This window comes from Cannabis sativa, chromosome 1, assembly GCF_029168945.1.
Source record: "Cannabis sativa cultivar Pink pepper isolate KNU-18-1 chromosome 1, ASM2916894v1, whole genome shotgun sequence".
Classification (NCBI taxonomy): domain Eukaryota; kingdom Viridiplantae; phylum Streptophyta; class Magnoliopsida; order Rosales; family Cannabaceae; genus Cannabis; species Cannabis sativa.
In genome coordinates, this window is record NC_083601.1 from 44,446,330 (window position 1) to 44,469,810 (window position 23,481).

Genomic DNA, 23,481 nt, shown 5'->3' on the forward strand with positions numbered 1-23,481 from the left:
ATGTATTTCAGTTCTTGAACAAATACAGAAAATCAAAACATTACTATTCAATCAACAGAAATTCTTAAAAAAAAAAAAATCAAAACTTTAATACTCATAACATTCACCTCCATAAAAATACAGGAAAGCAAAAAACTTGAAAAGTAAAAGGGATTAGCATCATTCAATAATAATAAAAAGAAAAAAGTAAAGGAATAAATCGTATAAATAAGAAAAGAAAAAGATATTCAAATACAAACCACTGGAAAAACCAAAAGTGTGGTCGATGTGTGTACGGATATATATTTAGTGACTTACCACCAACAACGGAGAGACCACCGGAGGAGGGAGGAGGAGAAGATAAATGCCACTGCTGCCGACTGGGAGATCGAGTTAGGCTACTGAGAATTAGGGCTTCCTTTAAAAAGTTAGAATTTTGCTTTTGCAAACAGGGCAAAAGATTAGCGCGTCGGGTCGGGTTAGAACCGGGAGAAACAGCCAAATCTAGTAACTAATTTTCCAATTTTTTAACAAAAAAAAAAATGATATATAATTATATTTTTCAGATATTTAAATTCATTTTTATTTCTCAAAAAAAAAAAAGATATTTAAATTCATTTTTATTTTAATATAATTATTTTAGAGGGATCGGACGCTCGCCCGAGTCATGGATGGAGTTGGGGCCCCGCTCGGGCGGTCATCGACCCGTTACAGACCGGCTTCTGTGTTTACAGGGACGGTGAGAAGGTGGAAAAAGAAATTTTTTATTTAAATACATTCTTGGCCTTTCGTTATTTACCTTTGTTGGAATTTTATTTCGTTATTAATTTATTTTTAAATATAGGGTATTTTTTGTTTTTCGAGTTGAAAACGATTTAAATTTGGTCAAAGGGTTGTTTAATTCATTATGTTGATTTTGATGTGTTGGGCGGCAATTCAGCAATTTTAGTAGTAAGGGGCAGAAAATTAAAAACATATTTTTTTCAGTGAGGATACTCATTTCTGGTTTTGATTAGATTGCTTTAAAACATGAGTAGTATATTGGAGGCTTGATTTTGATTTTGACTGGAAAAGATGTAGATGTTTTAAGACCCTATCAAAATAAATGGGTTATTTCTGTTTGAGTTGGAATAATAAGTGGGATTGTTTATTTGCGACTTTTTGTTGCAATTATTCAAATTTTAAATCGTATTGGGAGAAAGTGTCTAAAAAATGTTCAGATGCATATCATAAGTAGACTCATTGTGATGCTCTTCCTCAAAACTTCAAGCTATTAGTTTTAGAATTTGGCTGATCATACATAGTTTCTAAGTTAATTATGGACAGTGTAAGTGAATTTTCATTAGCTTACCAAAGTTCATGTAGTAGTACAGGTAAAGGTCTAGCATTTAGTTTAGTAGAAAATAGGAGTAGACTCCGAGGAAATTATTTTTTTTTTGTTCTGACATGATCATGCTACACTAGGGTCTTTATAGGTGAACCGTTTTAATCTATTATGTATTATTAAATAAAATGCTAGACCCAATTTTATTTCTTTCATTTAATTTTCTATTGCAGTATTTGGAGTGATAAACTTAGTTGAACACGTGCTTATATTAAACTGATTTGGCAAGTATTAGCGAATATTGATAATGTTGTGTACCCCAAAAATAATTGAAGTGGAGAAGTAGTTGGTTCACCATTTTCATGATATGGCTTCTCTCTTTTAATATCCATGCTGCTTGACAAATGTAATGATATGATTTTTCTCTTTAATCTTGTTAGATTTATTGGGTTCATTTATGAATTGTGGATCTTAGCTGGGAAGTTGAATATGAGAACTGTTCGAGTACTGCCTGACAAGGCTTTGTTGAATTACACCGTAATTACTATTTTAGACAAGACATTATTTTATTGATGTTCTAGTAACTAATTCGAGATTTTACTCTTATCTGTGTTGTGTGAGCTTTGGTAGTATCTCTATTTGGTAATTTGGATGACAATAATGATGTTCCTATGGAAGAAAATCAGGTGAACGGTCGTGCATTTGTTCGTTTATTCTTTCCACTTCTTAGTAAAATTTAATAATGCAGTTTTCTTTCATTAGGCCTAACATTCACTTGAATTTTCACTACTCTCAGGACACAAATTAGGTAGTAGGCCAGGATCTGAATGAAAGTACTTTGGATCTGAGCTTGGGATTGAATGCTCACGACAGCAATCCCAATTCAAAAGCTGATCACATAGATTGCTAGTTGAAAGAGTGAAGTTTACTGTATTGTACCTAATGGAGATTGGAAGCCTTGCATCATTTTTTGATCATTTAGATTAGTTGCCCATAGATTTCTTCTGCCCTACTTATATGCCGAGTATCATTTGTAGTTTCCATTGCTGAGTCATTTGTCATACATTACTCAATTCTTTAGCACTGAACAATCGATTTTTTTAGCCTCTGGAAATTAGCTGGTACTATGATAGGCCTTAGGATATTAAATAAAAGGGGCATAATGGTAATTGTAATGAGGCATTAGTATTATATATATGAGTGAATAGAAAAGGAAAATGGGTGAATGATTTTAGTTAAATGAGCTTTTAGCTCTTGGGAGAGAGCTGGGTCTCTCGAATACCCAGCAAACTTGTTCTCTTTGTCATCAATATACTAGCTATTTCCTATTGTTGCTACTGTTTGGCTCTATTTTCTTTTATTTTGCTTCTGTTTGTACCAAAATGATAGGAAATTCCTATCAAATGGTATCAGAGCAAATCGATCTGGCGACCATGGAAAACTCGAAGCTCATTTTTTACGGCGATGATCCATACGCGTGGGTCACTAACATTGAAGAGTATTTTCGACAACATCGAATTCGTGAAAGCATGAAGGTCTCGGTTGCTAAAGCCTGTCTTCGATGAGTTGCTTGGCGATGGTTTCAAGCGGTGGAGGCACAAGACCCATTCAAGAACTGGTTGGAGTTTCGGATCGCGATGTTCAACTGTTGTAGTCAGAGCGAAGAGGATCCGTACAAGAAGTTGATGGCGCTACAATATGAAAACTCGGTGAGAGATTTCTGGACTCAATTTGAGATGGTTGCAACCATGCTGCCAAACATTCCAGAAACTTTTCTGCGAGATATCTTCTTTGGGAATCTTCCAATGGAGATGGCGATTAAGGTGCGGGAGCAAAGGCCTAAGACACTCGCTGATGTTTTAGCCCAGGCGTTCATTGTTGAAGAAGAATTGCAGACCCAACATCATACTTGCAATCTCGTTAGAGATGAGATGGAGGAAAGAAAACTCATCAATGACTATCTTATTTCTCAATCACAAAATCGAGCCTCTGAATCGCAGATTTGTGGCTCTCCAATAGAGCAAATAAATCCTGGACAATATAAAAGTACTTACGAGAAAGATGGCTCAATCAATGCTAAAGTTCTAACTGCTGGTGACTTGGTTTCTTCATTAAAAATTGTGGGTAATGAATTGCAAACTCATCTCGTCCAATCACAGACTTCCAGCAACACAAAAATGGGACTACAGATTGGGAAGAACAGGATATTAGAGATGGAGAAGCATTGCAATGGAAATGAACCTCCGCCAATTCCACCATCATTGGGAAACTTGGAGTCGCATCAAAGGACTCACGCTGGAATCAATTGCAGATTCGAAAGGTTCGAAGGTGTTGGTGAAACATATTCAATGCAACCGGGTCACGCGATGGTTAACGAGAGGTTGGAAGCAACGTCGGAGAAGCAACAGGGAGGGCTCTTTTCATGGACTCTTGCTGTTCGTCTGTTGTTGGAGTCGTCTGAGAAGAAAGTGTCGTCAGAAAACTACCTATTGCTGGCGTGGGTGTTGACGGGGGAAGAGAAGAAGTCGCCACCGGTGCTGAGAAAGACATTCCTTTCGCCGGGGAGCCTCGGTTGGCGATCAGCGACGAAAAAATCAGAAAAGTCGCTCGGGTGCTTTGATTTTGTTCCAGGTCGTGGAGGAGCTGCGTACATGGTGGAGACATGTGGGCTTGAATTTTTGGAACCCTACTTAAGGCCCAACTCAGGTCTTGAAGATGGCCCATTGTGTGCTTTAAGTCATTGGGTTATTTGGAATTCAGGTATAAATGAGGGCCCATTAAACATTACTCAAGGCCCAATAATTCAATTAGGTCAATTGTATATGGTTTGGGATCCTGGGAGTAGTACGACTCCACCCTTGGGGTATTACAAGAATGAGGTACTATTGGCTCACTACACCAAAGTGCCGGCAACGGAAAAGAAGGTGGGGGTGGTTGGAGGAAGGTTCTCGCATTCAGATTTGGTGTTCATCGAAAACAGAAATACACCAACTGCTCGTTGGATTTTCGACAGAGGGAGAAAAGTTACTTTTCAGAAGTATCCTTCATCGCCAAGTTTAAACAACACCATTTGGGTCATAAGGTATTTCAAAAGGCTTATGGCCAACTCTTTTGCTGCTTTCATGTTTTCAAATTGGATTGGTAATGTGGGTGAGGATATATGGAATTGTTTGATTATGAGCAGTATTAGGCAAAAGCGTCAGAACGAGTTTTTGCTTTCCACTTATGGTGTTCTTTGTGCTTTGACTACAAAGATATATGGCCTTACTAAAGAAAACAAGCCATTTGAGATAATATATGTATTTCCTCAAGTTGTTTTCCTAGAGCTTGTAAGTGATGCTTCTCAAGTATTAAGATTTACCCATAATGGATTGGGATATGAGAACAGAGCCTTTGGGTTCTATTTGCTGGCTACGCATTTACGATTCAAAGATTTAGTTGGCTGGAAAAGGCTTGTTAATGGGTCCATAGTCAGCGTGCACAACACCATACAGGTACCAAGTGATTTAAGGGATAAGTTTTTAATTTCCATTTATGGGAATTTTTTGTCTTATACCTATTTTGTTCTACTGGTTTTGGGCAAGAGCACCACAAAAAAAAAAAAGAAAAAGGTCCTGAAATGTTTCATGTGAAACACAGTTATCGATTTTGGGGGTGTGTCTCTTGGGTTTTTGACAAGGGAAGAACTATTAACTTGCTCAGCTGGTTTTTTGATCGAGGACGACTCGCTGTGGAGGGGCGTCTCTCTCTTGGCCGGAACACCATGCATTTGTTGGCTTGGTTCTTTGACAGAGGACGTCCAAGCATCGCAGTTGAAGACTTGATGTTCTTCACCTTGAGGACAAGGTGAATTTCGGGCGGTCGGTATTGATAGGCCTTAGGATATTAAATAAAAGGGGCATAATGGTAATTGTAATGAGGCATTAGTATTATATATATGAGTGAATAGAAAAGGAAAAGGGGTGAATGATTTTAGTTAAATGAGCTTTTAGCTCTTGGGAGAGAGCTGGGTCTCTCGAATACCCAGCAAACTTGTTCTCTTTGTCATCAATATACTAGCTATTTCCTATTGTTGCTACTGTTTGGCTCTATTTTCTTTTATTTTGCTTCTGTTTGTACCAAAATGATAGGAAATTCCTATCAAATAGGCCTTAGGATATTAAATAAAAGGGGCATAATGGTAATTGTAATGAGGCATTAGTATTATATATATGAGTGAATAGAAAAGGAAAAGGGGTGAATGATTTTAGTTAAATGAGCTTTTAGCTCTTGGGAGAGAGCTGGGTCTCTCGAATACCCAGCAAACTTGTTCTCTTTGTCATCAATATACTAGCTATTTCCTATTGTTGCTACTGTTTGGCTCTATTTTCTTTTATTTTGCTTCTGTTTGTACCAAAATGATAGGAAATTCCTATCAAATAGGCCTTAGGATATTAAATAAAAGGGGCATAATGGTAATTGTAATGAGGCATTAGTATTATATATATGAGTGAATAGAAAAGGAAAAGGGGTGAATGATTTTAGTTAAATGAGCTTTTAGCTCTTGGGAGAGAGCTGGGTCTCTCGAATACCCAGCAAACTTGTTCTCTTTGTCATCAATATACTAGCTATTTCCTATTGTTGCTACTGTTTGGCTCTATTTTCTTTTATTTTGCTTCTGTTTGTACCAAAATGATAGGAAATTCCTATCATACTGCTGGACGTACTGGACTTTACATGAGTGTAATGACATTAACTATTAATTTACTATTTACATATCTTTGTTAATATATATTATGAATCAACAATGGCTCTGCCATTTACGCACCGTTTTGTGCTGAAAATGTACCAAGAAAACCATATCAAGGCACTTACGAAGTTTTCTGCATGTAAAATATGCTCCCAAAACAAATATTTTATTAGATATGAGGAGGCTCTTGAATATTCAAATTGCCACAAAATTCTCAATAGTTTAATTTTAAACAGCAGAAAGAAGTGTAAGGAATGAAACGTAGGTAATATCAAATATTTAACACCCTTCCCCATTCCAACAATGGGATATACGAAGTTAAAAATTACAAACAAAAGAAGCGACTTGTTACCCCTATATCATAGTTCAGCATATTTATCGTCATCATTCTTTTGCAATAACAGCTTCTGGTTCAGAGGAGTAATCATGCCTGCATTACCACCAAAAAAAAAAATTCATTGTGAATTATATGGCCACATTTCAGGTCATGTTCAGGTAAAATATACATCAACTCGATAAATCGCGCTATTACACAACTCAGTAACCATAACATTCGGAAGAGATAGGCACCAATGTTTAATCATTAATAAACTTTTAATCTCGTCAGCTCTTCACATAGGCCTGACTGGTTCACAATTGACGAATCATATACTTAAAACTATGTATAAGTGGTGAGACAAACCCAACAAAGGAAACAGTATAACCACTTCAAGTTTTATACAAAAACAAAATGAACTTACTGCACTTTGCGATAAAGTTGGTAGAGTCCTGTCCCAGCCATTGCAACGTTTACACTAAAAAGATTCCAGTTTTTCTGCATTCCAAAGATTACCAAAACTCAAAGTATTAAGTAAATATCAGTCCATAAAATTTTCCATAACAAACATAATCCTGAAGAAGAAACAGAAATAACAAACTTAATATTTGTGTTCAATATGATTGATGCTAGAAAGATAAGGGATACTGGGGACTATAACATTTAAGCACTCTAAAAGAAAATAACTGTTTTGTTCCCTCAACCAAGTGCAGTGTGTAATTAGTAGCTACTTTCATTCGTCCACATAACATATAAATAGCTTACAGGTTTACAAAAAAAGCTCATTTAAGAAAACTCAAGATGGTCCAAAACAGAAAAGAACAAACTGACATGTGATTCCAGCATAAATATCCAATTTCTTAGGAGTGACTTGCTAATAATTTTTCTTTTTTAAATTGTTCACAATATTACCAAGTCAATCCAACAAAATAACAGTTTGTTTAGCAAAGGCGTGCTTAGTAACATAAGATGTAGAAATATAACCACCCTCTTTTATTTGCTTACTAAAGTCTTACTTATTATAAGATGTAGAATGGTATTGGATTGGACTAAGAAAAATAATTCATACTAATTATAAATTTAACAATATTAGCTTATGAGGAATTAAGTTGGATACAAAATCATAAATCTTTTGTCTAACAATGTATATGAAGATGAGAAAATGGGTAGAATAGAATTATTCCAAATTTATTGATCGACAGAATTATCTCATAGTAAAAGTTTTTTGAGATTCTACTTATCCCCTCCAATTACATAACTAAATCACAAAAGAAAAATCAGCCTATCTAATACTACTTCAGAAATATGACCTAAGAAGTTTAATGAAATACTCAAACATAGGTCAAACGAACAGTATATCCTCTAAAATAACCAACACAAAGAAATCAAACTTACCGGGGTGATGACAGTGCTGTAACGTGACCAGACGATTCCAGTGCAAGCAACCGCTAGAAAACAAAGAGAGTGAAAACTTACTCTGTTACACCATTGTAGCATCATATGAAGATTTGCAAACTTAAATTAGTAAATGGAAATCAGTTTTCTCGGCCACCCACATATGTGTCTGCCAAAGCTTTATCTGCATCGGATTGAAACAATCTTTAAGCAACTGAGTAAGAACATACCTATCTGTTGGGGATAAGAAAGCTTTTCAGGTGGTTTAGAGAAGTCAGCAACATTAGCTATGCTGATTCCCCATTTAAATGTCGGTGCCCAAAAGTGAACTGCATTGAGCAAGCAATCAATCAATACATAAATCACCACAACTTTGTCATTCAATACATATGACACCACATCTTGTTGTCATAATATGAGTATACAATCTTGTAAACTACTTAGACGATTGAATTTTTTACTATATGCCAGGCTTGCCAACTGAGTCTATTGTACAAAAACCATTCAAATGGACAACATTCTCACATATTATGAAAAATTCCAACCACATATTGAATATTCAATTAAAAAAAATTAATTTTGCGATCAAGCAGTGAAAGCTAGTCCAATCAATCAATTCATACAAAAGTAAAAGACTAACATTATTTCTTTCCATTTTTTGGAAGAACACAATCTACTTTGCATAATAATTACCCAAAAAAGCAACATGTTTGTGAGTTGGGGGTCCTTGTTTAATATATCATCCCAAAGAACAATTTGGGGTTAAAATTTGACCATTTTCCCCAAACCCACAAGGATTTCCCCACCCCCACTAAAAATTAGGCGAGTATTAAACCTAACTTTCCAGTGCCACTGCGAATGAGATCCGTGTCAGGAGAAAATCATAAGTAATTCGGTAGAAATATATTTCAAGAGTGAATATTCCAAAATTGAATGAAAACATAGATAATAAAGAATATTCGAACTCACTAGTTTTAGGGCCAGCGGGGTGGTTCCAGAGCGCTTGGAGCTTCGAAGTCGCCATGAATACTAACTCGCCTTTGCCCTTTCTTCGCAAACCCCAACTTCCTCTACTTGCTCACAATTCCTACCTACTCTCTTCCCCCAATTGAAATTTGCCACGTCGCCTATAACAGCGCTACTACAGCTTTTCTCATCATGATGTCGTTTGTCCCAATTAATGTCGCTTTTTACGAATGTCGTTCCCAGAAATTTGTCCATGAAAATTCTCAAGACACATATATCTTTGAAATTCTTTTAGGTGAAGTCTTTTTCGAAACTTATTTTATTACCTTTAAAAAAATGATGGAAAATTCTATAATACATCCCTTAAAATGGATATATTAATAAATTTTTATTTGTTTTAGCATCCGAAATAATTTTTTAGTCAAATTTTTTCTCATAATATCATGTACGTTATAGTTATTTAAGACATCCTGCAAAATATTAAGAAATTTGAAAAAGTTTAATACGCCGAAAATTATGTTCAAACAGTGTTGCACGCGTGATTATTTTATTTTATACGCGTGCAAAATAGACTGTTTGAATATTATTTTCTATATTGTAAATTATTTCGAATTTTTCAAAATTTTATAGGATATCTTAAATAGTTATAACGTACATGAATATGAAAAAAAATTAGACTAAAAACTTCTTCTGATGCCAAAACAAGTTAAGAGTGCATCAGTACATCCCTTTTAAGGGGTGCATTATAGAATCACCCAAAAGTTATAATGTCCCAAGTTGCGGCCGCAAAATTATTTCAATCAAATTATTAAAATATTTATTTTTGGAAAAATATACATACAAACTAAATTAAAAAAAGATTATTACATAAAGCACAATTTTTTATATAAAAAAAATTATTTTAACGTTTTGGAGATTTTTTTTTACATTTTTACGGTATTTTATAGATATAACACGAAAATAACAAGAAAATTACATCAAAACAATATTAAAAAAATAATATACGGATAAGAGTACAACATAAAAATATTATATTTTCATAAATAAAATTATAAAAACGTAAAAAATATTTATCATACATATAATGAAGTGAGATGAGAATGTACATATATCTTGAAACAATATCCAATTACTCCTCCTACAGATAATTTTATCTAAAAAAGTTAATTAGTGATGATGTAGTCGATGATGGCCGCCCTTCCTGCAATCAGATCCTTTTTCACAACCTCTGTTGTAGCCGTTGGAAGAACCAGGAAGGCATTTAGGACCCTTGCATGGCTTCTGCTCACCACCATGCTCAATAGCCCCATACCCAATCTTCGAGCTTAAACCTCCTTCCATTAACATCATCGCCACCACAACACTCACAATCAACATAACGTACTTTCTCTTCAAAATCCCCATTTCTTTTCAATTTATATTTATATATAATTTATTAGTGATACCAAGATGAAGTATGTATTTTTCTTTTTGGTACTTTGTTGGTATACAGTTAAGGATATAGTGTTCGAATTTAAAGGTATATTATTGATGGTTAACGAATTAAGCGTAGGTAATACCGGTAGATGGCTAATTATTTAGGAGTGCAGATTTGTCAGGTTGACCACTGGTCAACCTTTGTCATATTTGGCTTTTCATAATATGAGTCAATTAGACAAGTCATATCTTACTAAAATTATATAAAACATGATAAATGACACACATATTTTACTAAAAAGTTATAATGTAATTTACCTATCTAATATTGGTAAACCAATTCATTTCCATGTTTTCTTTTTGAAAAAATAGTAAAAATAATAAATATTATTTTAGAAGCTTATTATAACTTTTAATAATATATCATGAATTTATGTTCTAAAAATTACTTGAAAAATGCGTATAAATAAAATTGAAGTTAGACCTCATGGTCATTACAAAAGATATTAATAAGTATAGTAGATATCTCTAACATGCCCGTTACATTGTTGGCAAACGCCCATTTGGCCACATTATGGGCCGCGTAGTTACAGTTTCTAGCAATACAAGAAAAATTATAATTAGTCATAAAAGTAGAAAGGAGCTTGCAATGACGCACATAGTTCTCAATCCCCAAATAGAGTCATCCCCTTTTAGGTTCTTGATAACAATCTCTAAATCACTTTCCACCAAAACAAAAGGATGATGTAATGAGACTGCCGTCTCTATGGCTAAAAGATAGGCCGCAGCCTCTTTAGTGAGTGGGTCAGAGAAGTGTAGCTTTTTTGCCGCCACCCATAAAACTGATTCGTTATGGTCTTTTGCAATCGCCACGACACACATAGTTTCACCTCCGACTTGATCAACAAACTTGTATAAATGTATTTAAGTTTACTTTTAAATTTTACAATGTGTAAGAGGAGCATTTGAATGCACATTTTTTTAAAAAAAAAAATGATTTTTGATAGGAAATTAAGTGACAAATTTGATGTACGCCTAATATAAACTTATTTTTATTTTTATTTCTTATTCATACTTTATCTTAATGGCAAAAGAAAAACAATTATGGCCTTTAGAACATATACTAATTGTGTTTGTTGTTACTATTTAAGAGTAAAGTATTCAAAATCTCTATTAATTTTGACATAATATTTCACTATCCAAGAAGTTAGAACACTTATAAAAGTTTATCTACTCTATTTTTTTAAAATAATTCACCAAAATTTTATTTTTTTTTATTTTACCTCACACATTTACATTACACTATACATCAGTTTCTCTATATTTCTCTCTATACCATTTAAATATTATATTTTTACGTATATTTTATTAATTAAAACAAAAAAAAAAATATGAAAAAGAGTAAAAAGAATAATAAAAAATTAATTAATTTAATGAAAGAGAGAAAGAAAAATATAAATATGTTTTACCTCTTCACTATTCATGAACTAAATGCAAATAAGAATTTCTTGAAGTTTGTTGGAGCCTAATTTTAAGCGTGTAGCTATTTTCTTTTTTAGCTTTTAGCTATTATAACTCACTTGTTGTGAGTGCTCTTAGTAAAAAAATTAAGACAAGATTTTTATGTAGTTCAAGTTGTTAAAAAAAATTTATGGCACGTTGGTGATATTTTTTTAATCATTTTTTATTTTTTAAATTAAAAAATTGAAAATATTTTCTAAAATTATAACCTATAAAATTATTTTTACTTTTCAATTTTCTTAATTAAGAATTAAAATTTTAAAAATTTTGAAAATAAAAAAAAATCATTGAATTTTAAAATATTTTGAAACAATATTTTCTTAATCAATATTTCCTTGGAAGTCGGACCTGGCACCGGTGCCGCACCTGACCACAATAATAAGAGAAATTGAGAAATTGGAAATGTTGCTAGTCACCCACAAAATTGATTTTTTATGATCTCTCGCCAAAGCCACCACACACATTGAGTCACTACCAACTTTAACATCACAGTTAATCTTAACTCAATCGTTCAGACCAAATAGGAGACGCATCCATCACTGGCGTAGAAAATAAACAAAAATCAACATTTGCGTAACATATAGAAGTAGAGTCAATATAACACTTAATGTTACATATATATATAATGGAAGAGGTTTCAATGGTTACATTTTTATTGTAACTATCATGGTTACATTTTTTTAAGCCATTGGATTACTATTAAATGGTTGTGATTAATTTGGAAATTAAATAAAAATAAATAATAAATAACTTGTAACCTGAAAGTAACCTAATCATTTATTTCCTTATAAAACTTTAATTAAGATTAATTATATTTTAAAATTAAATTAATTATAATTATTAATTAATTTTTTACAATTTATTACTATATAAGGATCTTTTAGCAATTTATTTTTTTATAGTTAAATTATTTAAAATTTTATAGCAAAACTTTTTATAATTTAAAATTATACACATATAATTTCATAATTTAAATTTTATTATACTTGTAATCTTAATTTTAAATTATTACACTTAATTATTTAATTTTTTTATTTAAATATTTAAAAAGTAAAAAATGAAATAAGTTGAAGGATTTTTTAGAAAAAAAATGGATGCACTTGTTATTGATTGATTAGCTTGAGGCATCATACTTAGTTCATATAATTGTAACAAAATAATTAAATATCATTTAAAAATAATTAATTATTTAAAAATTTATTATAAGAAGAGAATTTTAATTTGTGTCAAAAGAAGTTTAATTTTTGTAAAAAAAAAATAAAGTTTATTGTAAATATTATGATTAAATGGCTTAATTATCAAAATAATTCAAGTAGGGATTTAAATATAAATATTAATTGCTAAAAGAGGTCTTGTTAAATATTTAATTAATTATTTTAAGAAAATAGTTAATTATAATTAAATAATTCTAAAAAAGGAATGTCTACTATTTAATTAATTATTTTAAGAAAATAGTTAATTATAATTAATTAAATCTAAAAAAGGAAAGTCTACCTATTAGTAACCTGCTATTACAGGTTAAAGAAAAATGTAACCATATGGTTACAATAAAAATGTAACCATTGAATAGTCACCCATATATATAATTATTATTATGAACTTTATCTTTCTAATTTTTCTATATCATGTCCACTATAATTGAAACATACAGACAAAATTCTTGTCTTTTTTAGAAAAGTATAATGTTCAGGGTTTCTGAATTTCTCTCATTTGTTTTTTTTTCAACATATGTTTATTTAATTAAATATTACTTTTTGACAACTAATCATGTCATTTAGTTGTGAACATTTTAAGAACCCAAGTTAATTGTTTAGTGAAAGTATATTTCGTCCATGTTTTGTTGCATTAGATACTTAGGTGTTACAAATATCTCTACTAATAAAGTACAAATATTTTTTGTTGTATAAAGTGTGATATTCTAATCTCTTAAACTTCTTTGTGGATTTTTCAGAAGAAAAAAAAAAGGAAGGACTTCTTTTAATTGGGCTGCAAAAGGTGAGCTGGGCCTATATCTGAATGCTGAACTAATCTAACGACGTCGTAATCAGAAGAAATGAGGGGTATTGAAGTCTTTTCCGAAACTTGACCAAATTGTACGGCACAAACCTCCATGGATGAAGACGATCGAAGATGAAGCTTGTGCTATTAACTAAGCCAATTACTCTTCTTACATTAACCCTAAGTGGCACTTTATTGTTCACACTAGTTTTCCGACCTAACCCGTCATTTAGAAGACCAGATTCCATGGCTCGAAGCTTCATTTTGTGGCTTCACGGCCTTGGCGACTCTGGACCCGCGAACCAACCCATCAAGAACTTATTCACTTCACCCGAGTTCAGGAACACAAATTGGTCCTTCCCTTCTGCTCCTTCGAACCCGGTCACCTGCAATTGTATGTTTACACAACTACTTTTCTACTCTTTTTGGCAATTAATTACTAATCATGTGTGTTTTAGTTTCAAAATTTGTGTCTATCAATGTAAATGTTTTGATGACATAAAATGCTATTACTCCCATGGGTTTTCGTCCTCTTCTATTCTTTTGTTTGTTTTTGTTATTTTAAATAGTTTGGAGAACAACGTAAGTTTTGTTCCCAATTATAGTGAAACTGTTATCAATCTGGTGTTCAAGTCTTTTAACTTTTGTATATAGAAAAGAATTAAACCTGTTTTGAGGTGACAAATTCGTTAAATTAGCAAAATACAGTATGAGTTTATGAGTTATCACTTGACTTCTTTCTTCTTTTCCTCCTTGTACTACAACTAGGCCTATGATTCACTTTAAAATGGTAGGTGTCATTCAAGACAAGGACTAGTAAATTGGGAATCTTTATTCTCTTGGCATTGCAGAACAATCTTATGTTGATAACTTTAGGGTTGTCTTTTTGTTGTAGATGGTGCTGTAATGCCTTCATGGTTTGACATTCATGAGATTCCGGTTACTGCTGTAAGTACTACATGTTTCATACTTCTTAAATTTGTTTTCTAATATGTTATAGCATGAATTGGATGGAATCTAAAGTAAAAGTGTTGTAGTAATTTGATTACAATTAAGTTCTGAACTGTTTGAGTTAGTCTTCTTGGAACCTATCTAGCAATAGCTTAAGACCTTCTTGCCTCCTCATGATTGTAGGTTTCATTAACACGTTTAGTATTGTAGATTTTGAAAGGGGATTCTTAAAATGTTTCAAAAAGTTGTTCTAGAAAATCTCACCATTCATTTAATTTTTGAAAACAAAACTGAACATGTTAGAAATAATTAGGGTCACAATTGTATATATAAAATGTGTGTTGGGTCATCAAATAAATAAGTTAAATTTATGTGGTCTATTTTGGAATAAAGTTTATGACTTAAGGGCATGATTGTCATGATTTTAATATGTGGATACCAATTAGACAATTTCTATATTGATGAGGGGCCAAATAGAAATAGTCCAAAATATTGCCAACAGGTTTGTCTGTTGGTAATATAACAGGTATGGGTCCCCATTTTGCATCGTATCAGTATTTTTCCAGAGTTCTTGAATCCCCATCATCAAGAAAATAAGGTTTCAAAGGTTTTGATGCAAAATTGGAAGATCATACCAATCAAAGATCGATTCTATGGACTCCGGTACGCTTCCGCTATTCCTTAATTTTATTGTTTGATTCTCTTGAATTAATTAGGGCTATGTACAGATTTACAGTATTCTAACATTTGGTATCAGAGCATCCCTAAATTAGTTCTTGAGAATTTATGTTAATATTGATCTTCCATTAAGTTATTATTTTTGCAATTAGTATATTCTTTTTGCAATTAGTATTCGGTTCAGTATAAATGTAATGTCGAATATATATATCCGTTCATATATATATGTTGGTATTTGGGATTATATCTTTTCGATTATAATCGTACAGTGTTGAGTATATATATTTTTCTTGTTTCTCTGTAATTTATCACATATGGTTATTATCTATATGTGGTTTCAGTCACTTTTAATTGTTTTGTTTCTGGTATTTAGTGATATATATATTTGCTTATGCCATTAAATGTTTGCTTTGTATATATATGCGATGATATATCTTTACGATTGAAAATTTTGGTATATAAATAACAGTTTTATATATACTTGCATGTTACAGTATTTGGTCCACATTCTAGTTTTTCAATCAGTCGCATATATATATAAAAGAATCTACAGTATTTTCAATTCATACATATGCAATTAATGTATATATGTTTCTTTTTTGTTTTTTGGCTTTTACTGATGCGAGTATGCATCGATATCACATGCATTAGAGAATGCATTCTGTTCTGATTTCTTCTTTAGTTTTATTATTATTATTATTTTATTAAAATATATAATAATTTTAAAATAATAATAATAATTCAGCAACAATTAATTCAAATTTTGGTTTAAAAATTTATTAAGGATATATAATATTTTAGTTAAATTAATTGAAACAAAATATCACCAAAGTGATCCCTTTTGTGTAAATTAATTTAATAAAAATATTATGATAATGGTGTGTATGTAATTCATAAATTTATTAACTACCCCAAAGGTGAGTTAATATTTGGATGAATTTCATGCATGTTTGTGGTGATAAATGTGTGACAATTATAAGGAATTTTGTGTGAATAATATGTTAGTCCAAAGATTGCATATTGTTTGACATAATTTATTGTCAATATTTGATCACTACAACAAGAGTACCGCTTACAATTAATATTACTGTCCAAAGACTTAATATTAATGTTGTGTTTGGTATCTTGAGATGGGATTAACCAATATTTGAATTTATTGTTTTATTTGGATTCTTATATGAGCATGTTATTTATGTAATTGTATTGTTCTTTTCAGCTGTTGCTAGTGTATCTGCTAACCTTAATTCGGTACCGGTCCTTAATGGTAATAACTTTAAGGACTGGAAGGAGAACATTTTTATTGTTCTTGGCTGCATGGATCTTGACCTTGCATTAAGGATGGATCGTCCTGCTTCTCTTACGGATACCAGTACCTCCGAGCAAAGGAGGATTTATGAGAAGTGGGACCGTTCAAACCGCATGAGTCTTATGATCATTAAGCGCGGCATACCTGAGGCTTTTAGGGGTGCGGTGTCCGAGGAGGTCACCGATGCCACAACTTTCCTTGCTGAAATTGAGAAGCGCTTTGCAAAAAGCGATAAGGCGGAAACAAGTACTCTTTTAAAGAAACTTATTTCCATGAAGTTTAAGGGCAAGGAAAACATAAGGGAGTACATTATGGAAATGTCTCACCTTGCTTCAAAGTTGAAGGCACTAAAGCTTGAGCTTTCGGATGACTTGCTTGTGCATTTAGTGCTTATCTCTCTTCCTCCACAATTCAGTCAATTTAAAGTCAGTTACAACTGCCAAAGGGAGAAATGGACTCTTAATGAGCTCATTTCATTTTGTGTTCAAGAGGAAGAAAGATTGAAGCAAGAGAAGACTGAAAGTGCTCATTTGGCAAGCACCTCTAAAGATAAGTGCAAGAAAAGAAAGAATGAGGCTGCTAAGGATAAAGGTCCTGCTCATAAGAAACAAACTCAAGCCAATAATGATGATGCTTGTTACTTTTGTAACATGAAAGGACACATGAAGAAGGAATGTGCTAAGTATATTGCATGGCGAGCAAAGAAAGGTACATTTCTTACTTTGGTCTGTTCTGAGGTAAATTTAGCTTCAGTACCAAGAAACACTTGGTGGTTAGATTCCGGTGCTACTACTAACATCAGTGTTTCTATGCAGGGTTGCCTGAGTTACCGAAAGCCAAATGATGCTGAAAGAAGCATTTATGTGGGAGATGGCAAGTCGGTAAATGTAGAAGCAATAGGGCATTTTAGGTTGTTGTTAAGTACTGGTTACTATTTGGACTTAATAGATACTTTTGTTGTACCGTCTTTTAGACGGAATTTGGTTTCTGTTTCTTGTTTGGACAAATTGGGTTATTGTTGTTCATTTGGAAACAATTGCTTTAGTTTATCTATTAATTCAAATACTGTTGGAACTGGTTCACTTATGGTTTATGACAACTTATATTTGCTTGACACTGTTGCTTCTTATAATGAAACCTTGAATGTGGAATCACGTGGTACTAAGCGTAAAATGGATAATGAAAAATCAAGTTCCTTATGGCACAAACGGTTAGGTCACATCTCTAGAAATAGAGTTGAGCGACTTGTGTCTGATGGAATTTTAGATTCAATTGATTTTTCAGACTTTGATGTTTGTATTGAATGCATTAAAGGCAAACAGACCAAAATAAAGAAATTGGGTGCGAAAAGAGCTACCGATGTCTTAGAGTTGATACATACAGATATTTGTGGGCCATTTCCTACACCTTCTTGGAATGGTCAACGATATTTCGTATCATTCATAGATGATTACTCAAGATATGCGTACCTATTTCTACTTCATGAAAAGTCTCAAGTGTTGGACGTGTTCAAATCTTTTAAGGCTGAAGTTGAGAATCAACTTAGCAAAAGAATAAAGCAAGTCAGGTCTGACCGTGGTGGTGAGTACTATGGCAGATATGACGGATCAGGTGAACAACGTCCAGGACCTTTTGCCAGATATCTAGAGGAGTGTGGAATTGTCCCACAGTACACTATGCCAGGATCTCCTAGCATGAATGGTGTTGCTGAAAGACGAAACCGTACTCTTAAAGATATGGTAAGGAGTATGATCAGTCATTCAACCTTACCAGAATCACTCTGGGGAGAGGCACTTAAGACAGCAGCCTACATTTTGAATAGGGTACCAACTAAAGCAGCTGCAAAAACACCTTATGAGTTTTGGACAGGGCGAAAGCCCAGTCTTAAGCACTTTCATGTTTGGGGATGTCCAGCTGAGGCTAGGCCTTATAGGCCAAATGAAAAGAAGCTGGAACCTAAAACTGTGAGCAGCTACTTTATTGGATATTCTGAACGATCCAGGGGTTTCAAGTTTTATGATCCCAAAGTAAAGAATATATTTGAAACGGGAACTGCAAAGTTCTTTGAGGATATTGAGTTTGGGGGGAGAAATACGGTTAAAGACTTCGTTTTTGAGGAGGATTTAGAATCACCCACTTCTTTTGAAGATGAGTTGATTCCTATTCCAATAGTTGCTTTTGACAATATTCAGGATTCCATTCCTAATATTGATCAAGTTTTAGATCAAGAGCAACCAAACATAGTCAATCAAACCCCAGAGGTACAAACTCAACAACCTCAAGAACAAGTGCCTTTGCGACGATCCACTAGAGAAAGAAGAAATGCTATTAATCCAGATGAATACATAGTGTATCTTCAAGAACATGAGGATGGCATTGGAATGATGGAAGATGATCCAATCAACTTTCATCAGGCCATGAAAAGTTCTAACTCTCATAAGTGGAATGATGCCATGAATGAAGAGAATAAGTCTATGCAAGACAATAAAGTTTGGGAAGTTGTCCCATTACCAGAAGGTGTAAAACCAATTGGTTGTAAATGGATATTTAAAACCAAGAGGGATGAAAATGGTAATGTGGTGAGGTTTAAGGCACGTCTTGTAGCAAAAGGCTATACTCAGAAAGAAGGCATTGATTATAAAGAGACTTTCTCTCCAGTTTCATCGAAAGACTCTTTCAGGATAATAATGGCACTTGTTGCTCACTTTGATCTTGAGTTACATCAGATGGATGTTAAAACAGCGTTTCTCAATGGCGACATTGATGAGACAATTTATATGGAGCAACCAGAAAACTTTGTGGTCGGTGACCCAAAGAAAATGGTTTGCAAATTAAAAAAATCCATCTATGGACTCAAGCAAGCTTCCCGTCAATGGTACCACAAATTTCATCAAGTGGTTCTCTTATTTGGTTTTGAGATGAATGCTGTTGATGATTGTGTGTATCATAAGTTTAGTGGGAGTAAATGTATATTTCTGGTTCTATATGTCGATGACATATTGCTTGCCACTAATGATATAGGCTTATTGCACGAAACCAAGAGATTTCTATCGAAGCATTTTGAGATGAAAGATCTTGGTGACGCCTCTTTTGTTTTAGGAATTCAAATACATCGAGACCGTTCTCGGGGTATTCTTGGATTATCACAAAAGAGCTATATCGATAAAGTACTCAAACGGTTTGGCATGCAAGATTGTAGACCAGGTGATACCCCTGTCGTTAAAGGAGACAAATTTTGTCTTAAACAATGCCCTAAAGGAAGCCTTGAAATTCAAGAAATGCAAAAGATTCCCTACGCTTCGGCTGTTGGGAGTCTAATGTATGCTCAAGTTTGTACGCGTCCGGATATAGCGTACATTGTTGGAGTGTTAGGCAGATACTTAAGCAATCCAGGAATTGATCACTGGAAAGCAGCCAAAAAGGTTATGAGATATTTGAAGAGAACAAGAGAGTACATGCTCACATATAGGAGGTCAGATCACTTTGAGATCATTGGGTACTCTGACTCTGACTTTGCGGGATGCCAAGATAGTAGGAGATCCACTTCGGGCTACATATATCTGTTAGGTGGTGGAGCTATATCATGGAGGAGTGCAAAACAAACACTCATAGCTTCATCCACCATGGCAGCAGAATTTGTTGCATGTTATGAGGCATCCAACCATGGTATATGGCTGAGGAACTTTGTCACTGGGCTGCGCATTGTGGATGGAATTGAAAGACCACTTAAGTTGTATTGTGACAATAAATCAGCTGTATTGTATTCCAACAACAATAGGAGCTCGACGAAGTCAAAACACATTGACATCAAGTTCCTTGTTGTGAAAGAAAGGGTACAAAGTAGACAGATTTGTATAGAACACTTAGGTACAAACTCCATGATTGCAGACCCCCTTACTAAGGGTTTGCCACCCAAGGTCTTTCATGAGCACACTGCTCGTATGGGTGTTTTAGATTATGAGGACATCTAGATTCAGTGGGAGTTTGTCTTTAGTGTGTTTTATTTGTTTCATGAAACATGTGTATTTGGATATTTTTCTGATCAGAAATTATGTTATTCAGTTTATTTCACTTTGTACATTTAAGCTAAAGTTTTGATCTCCATAAAGTAAAGTAGGACCAATTGAAAATTGACATGAATAGATCACCATGCATGTAATTTTCATACCACATTATCATGATTGATCTATGTCATTTGGCTATGTTGATATATGTGACCATTGATGGGTTTAGTTGTGATTGATACAACGAAAATCGCTTTGATCCTATGTTGATATAGTTAATGGACGAGATTGCACATGCCTATGGTTATGATGACAAAGTTATGAGCTCAATAAGGTTAACACATTTATATGTTTACATATGTGACCCAGTGGGAGATTGTTAGAAATAATTAGGGTCACAATTGTATATATAAAATGTGTGTTGGGTCATCAAATAAATAAGTCAAATTTATGTGGTCTATTTTGGAATAAAGTTTATGACTTAAGGGCATGATTGTCATGATTTTAATATGTGGATACCAATTAGACAATTTCTATATTGATGAGGGGCCAAATAGAAATAGTCCAAAATATTGCCAACAGGTTTGTCTGTTGGTAATATAACAGGTATGGGTCCCCATTTTGCATCGTATCAGTATTTTTCCAGAGTTCTTGAATCCCCATCATCAAGAAAATAAGGTTTCAAAGGTTTTGATGCAAAATTGGAAGATCATACCAATCAAAGATCGATTCTATGGACTCCGGTACGCTTCCGCTATTCCTTAATTTTATTGTTTGATTCTCTTGAATTAATTAGGGCTATGTACAGATTTACAGTATTCTAACAGAACATTGTTCCAAGTAGCTCATTTATAACATCATTTTTTTATTTATTACTATTGATTAAGTTAATAATATATTTCAGGATTCACCAAAAGATGAAAGTAGCTTGGTTAAAGCTGTACAGAATGTACACAAGATGATTGACAAAGAGATAGCTGCTGGCACTAATCCTAATAATATATTTGTGTGTGGATTTAGTCAAGGAGGTTTATCTTTCTCCTTCCTTCTATCTCTTTTAATCTTACTCGTTCACATCACTGCATTATTTGTCTGCATTTACTGCTACTAACTTTATATTTATATATTGAACAATCTCCTTAGGCGCTTTGACTCTAGCAAGTGTTCTTCTTTACCCAAAAACTCTGGGGGGAGGTGCAGTATTCAGTGGATGGGTCCCCTTTAATTCATCATTGATTAATCAAATTTCACCAGACGCCAAAAGGGTACTCCTTAGGATAATTTTGATATGTCTAGTCTTGGTCTGCACTTTGTTTTGTTTCTTCTCTTGTCATTTTCCGAAGAAGTAATAAGAAAATGCACGTGTAGTAAGGCCCATCTTTAATTGCTGTGTCGTAAATAATTTAAGTACAATATGATTCTAGCTTGAGTTGTAAATTATGTTATAATACATTATGACTTATGAGTCCCAAACATGAAAGACAATTCCATTCGTGTATTTTTTGTGTTTAAACAATTTCTCATATCTAAATCTTATATGCAGACTCCTATTTTGTGGTCACATGGAATGGATGACAGAACAGTACTGTTTGAAGCAGGACAAGCTGGCCCCCCATTCCTTGAAAAAGCTGGTATAAGTTGCGAGTTTAAGGTAAGATTACTTCTGATCAAGATATTAATTGACCTTTTTCTTCTTTTTAATTTTGTAATAATGTTTTGACCCGTGACAAACTCTGCTTTATTATTTGAAGGCGTATCCTGGTCTTACTCATTCAATAAGCAATGAAGAGCTAAAGTATCTGGAGTCATGGATCAAAGCTCGTCTGCAAAGTTCTTCTTAGTTCTTAGAGATTTAATGGTGATATCACCTTATTAGTAAGTCATTATTGCTGAGCATCACATTCAAAGGGAAAAAAACTACGGTTTCAACACCTTTTCTGGGACTGGTATTCTGTTTGCTTATATGAATAAGTTTTTATTTTTAAAAAACCACATCTTTATATGTTTTTATCTTAATACAACTAAATACCATTTGCACCAACCTTTGCATCATATCATTTTTTAAACAAACGAGTATATGCTTAAAAAGAAAAGGTGAAATTTGGAAGGCACAAATAAAATTAGAGAGTTGATTAATAGGAAAAATGAACTGCAAAAGCACTATTAGTCTATTATCTAACCTACAGTAACTATTTCTTTATTTCTCTCTCCTAATTTAATATAATAATAAGCCTAAATCAATACAAAGATAATGATGCTTTAAAACAAAGTAGAAAAATGCAAAAATGTATGACTTGTTTAGTTTTACCTTTTTAAATTAACAATATTTTTTTTCATGGACTAATTAAGAGTTGGAAAAAATGGATGCTTCTATCTATAGTATAGTATGGTATAGTGTAATGTAGTTTTTTCTCTATTGATTCCTTAATTTTAATCTTTGTTTTCTTGAAATTTTGTAGTTTTAATGATGTTTTTTTTTTTGAAATAGCATATCCTCTTTGTTTGACAAGAAGAATGAAGGAGGGTGACATTCTCCTGCCAAACTTTAAAATTTAAAAATTTAACTCTTCAAAATAATAATAATAATAATAATAATAATAATAATAATAATAATAATAATAATAATAATAATAATAATAATAATAATAATAATAATAATAATAATAATAATAATAATAATAATTATTCTTCTAAAATGACTAATATTTATATTTAGAAAGATAATTTTATAATTTTACTAATATTTTTTTTTCATCTTTCAACTTTCTGGCTTATTATGCTTAAATGTAAAACAAGGATTTTTATATATTCCACCCAATTAGAAATAATATATTTATACTTTTAATTTTTTTCTCTTAAAAACATCCTTACATTTCAAAAAAACTTTATCTCTCTAAC

The 23,481-nt window shown here is 32.8% G+C and overlaps 2 protein-coding genes and 1 long non-coding RNA gene across 3 annotated transcripts; 2 read left to right on the top strand and 1 right to left on the bottom strand.

The window, feature by feature from the left end:
- The first annotated feature begins 357 nt into the window (after positions 1 to 357).
- On the top strand, positions 358 to 836 carry LOC133038716 (uncharacterized). The gene is made up of 2 exons (XR_009688235.1): positions 358 to 486; positions 623 to 836. It is a non-coding gene; the product is annotated as an uncharacterized LOC133038716 (long non-coding RNA).
- Positions 837 to 6,179: 5,343 nt separating this feature from the next.
- Positions 6,180 to 8,872, bottom strand: LOC115708033 (mitochondrial pyruvate carrier 4). The gene is made up of 5 exons (XM_030636201.2): positions 8,713 to 8,872; positions 7,974 to 8,072; positions 7,744 to 7,796; positions 6,773 to 6,846; positions 6,180 to 6,462 (listed from the first exon to the last, which is right to left on the bottom strand). Exons 1-5 carry the CDS (start codon positions 8,765 to 8,767, stop codon positions 6,417 to 6,419), a joined length of 327 nt encoding a protein of 108 aa, XP_030492061.1. The 5' UTR covers positions 8,768 to 8,872; the 3' UTR covers positions 6,180 to 6,416.
- A 4,680-nt stretch (positions 8,873 to 13,552) lies between these two features.
- Positions 13,553 to 22,624, top strand: LOC115707378 (probable carboxylesterase SOBER1-like). Its single transcript, XM_030635329.2, has 6 exons — positions 13,553 to 14,038; positions 14,540 to 14,592; positions 21,488 to 21,611; positions 21,727 to 21,848; positions 22,127 to 22,234; positions 22,335 to 22,624. Exons 1-6 carry the CDS (start codon positions 13,777 to 13,779, stop codon positions 22,422 to 22,424), a joined length of 759 nt encoding a protein of 252 aa, XP_030491189.2. The 5' UTR covers positions 13,553 to 13,776; the 3' UTR covers positions 22,425 to 22,624.
- Positions 22,625 to 23,481: the final 857 nt, after the last annotated feature.

What these genes read in the sequence shown, in the direction of transcription:
- LOC115708033 (XM_030636201.2), bottom strand. Translation starts at nt 8,767, where the DNA reads ATGGCGACTTCGAAGCTCCAAGCGCTCTGGAACCACCCCGCTGGCCCT. An exon ending in ACAGCACTGTCATCACCCCG is followed by an intron (nt 6,847 to 7,743) that starts GTAAGTTTGATT and finishes TTTGGAATGCAG; the next exon opens with AAAAACTGGAATCTTTTTAG. An exon ending in CAACTTTATCGCAAAGTGCA is followed by an intron (nt 6,463 to 6,772) that starts GTAAGTTCATTT and finishes GTGGTAATGCAG; the next exon opens with GCATGATTACTCCTCTGAAC.
- LOC115707378 (XM_030635329.2), top strand. Translation starts at nt 13,777, where the DNA reads ATGAAGCTTGTGCTATTAACTAAGCCAATTACTCTTCTTACATTAACC. An exon ending in GAACCCGGTCACCTGCAATT is followed by an intron (nt 14,039 to 14,539) that starts GTATGTTTACAC and finishes TTTTTGTTGTAG; the next exon opens with ATGGTGCTGTAATGCCTTCA. An exon ending in TTTCACCAGACGCCAAAAGG is followed by an intron (nt 21,849 to 22,126) that starts GTACTCCTTAGG and finishes TCTTATATGCAG; the next exon opens with ACTCCTATTTTGTGGTCACA.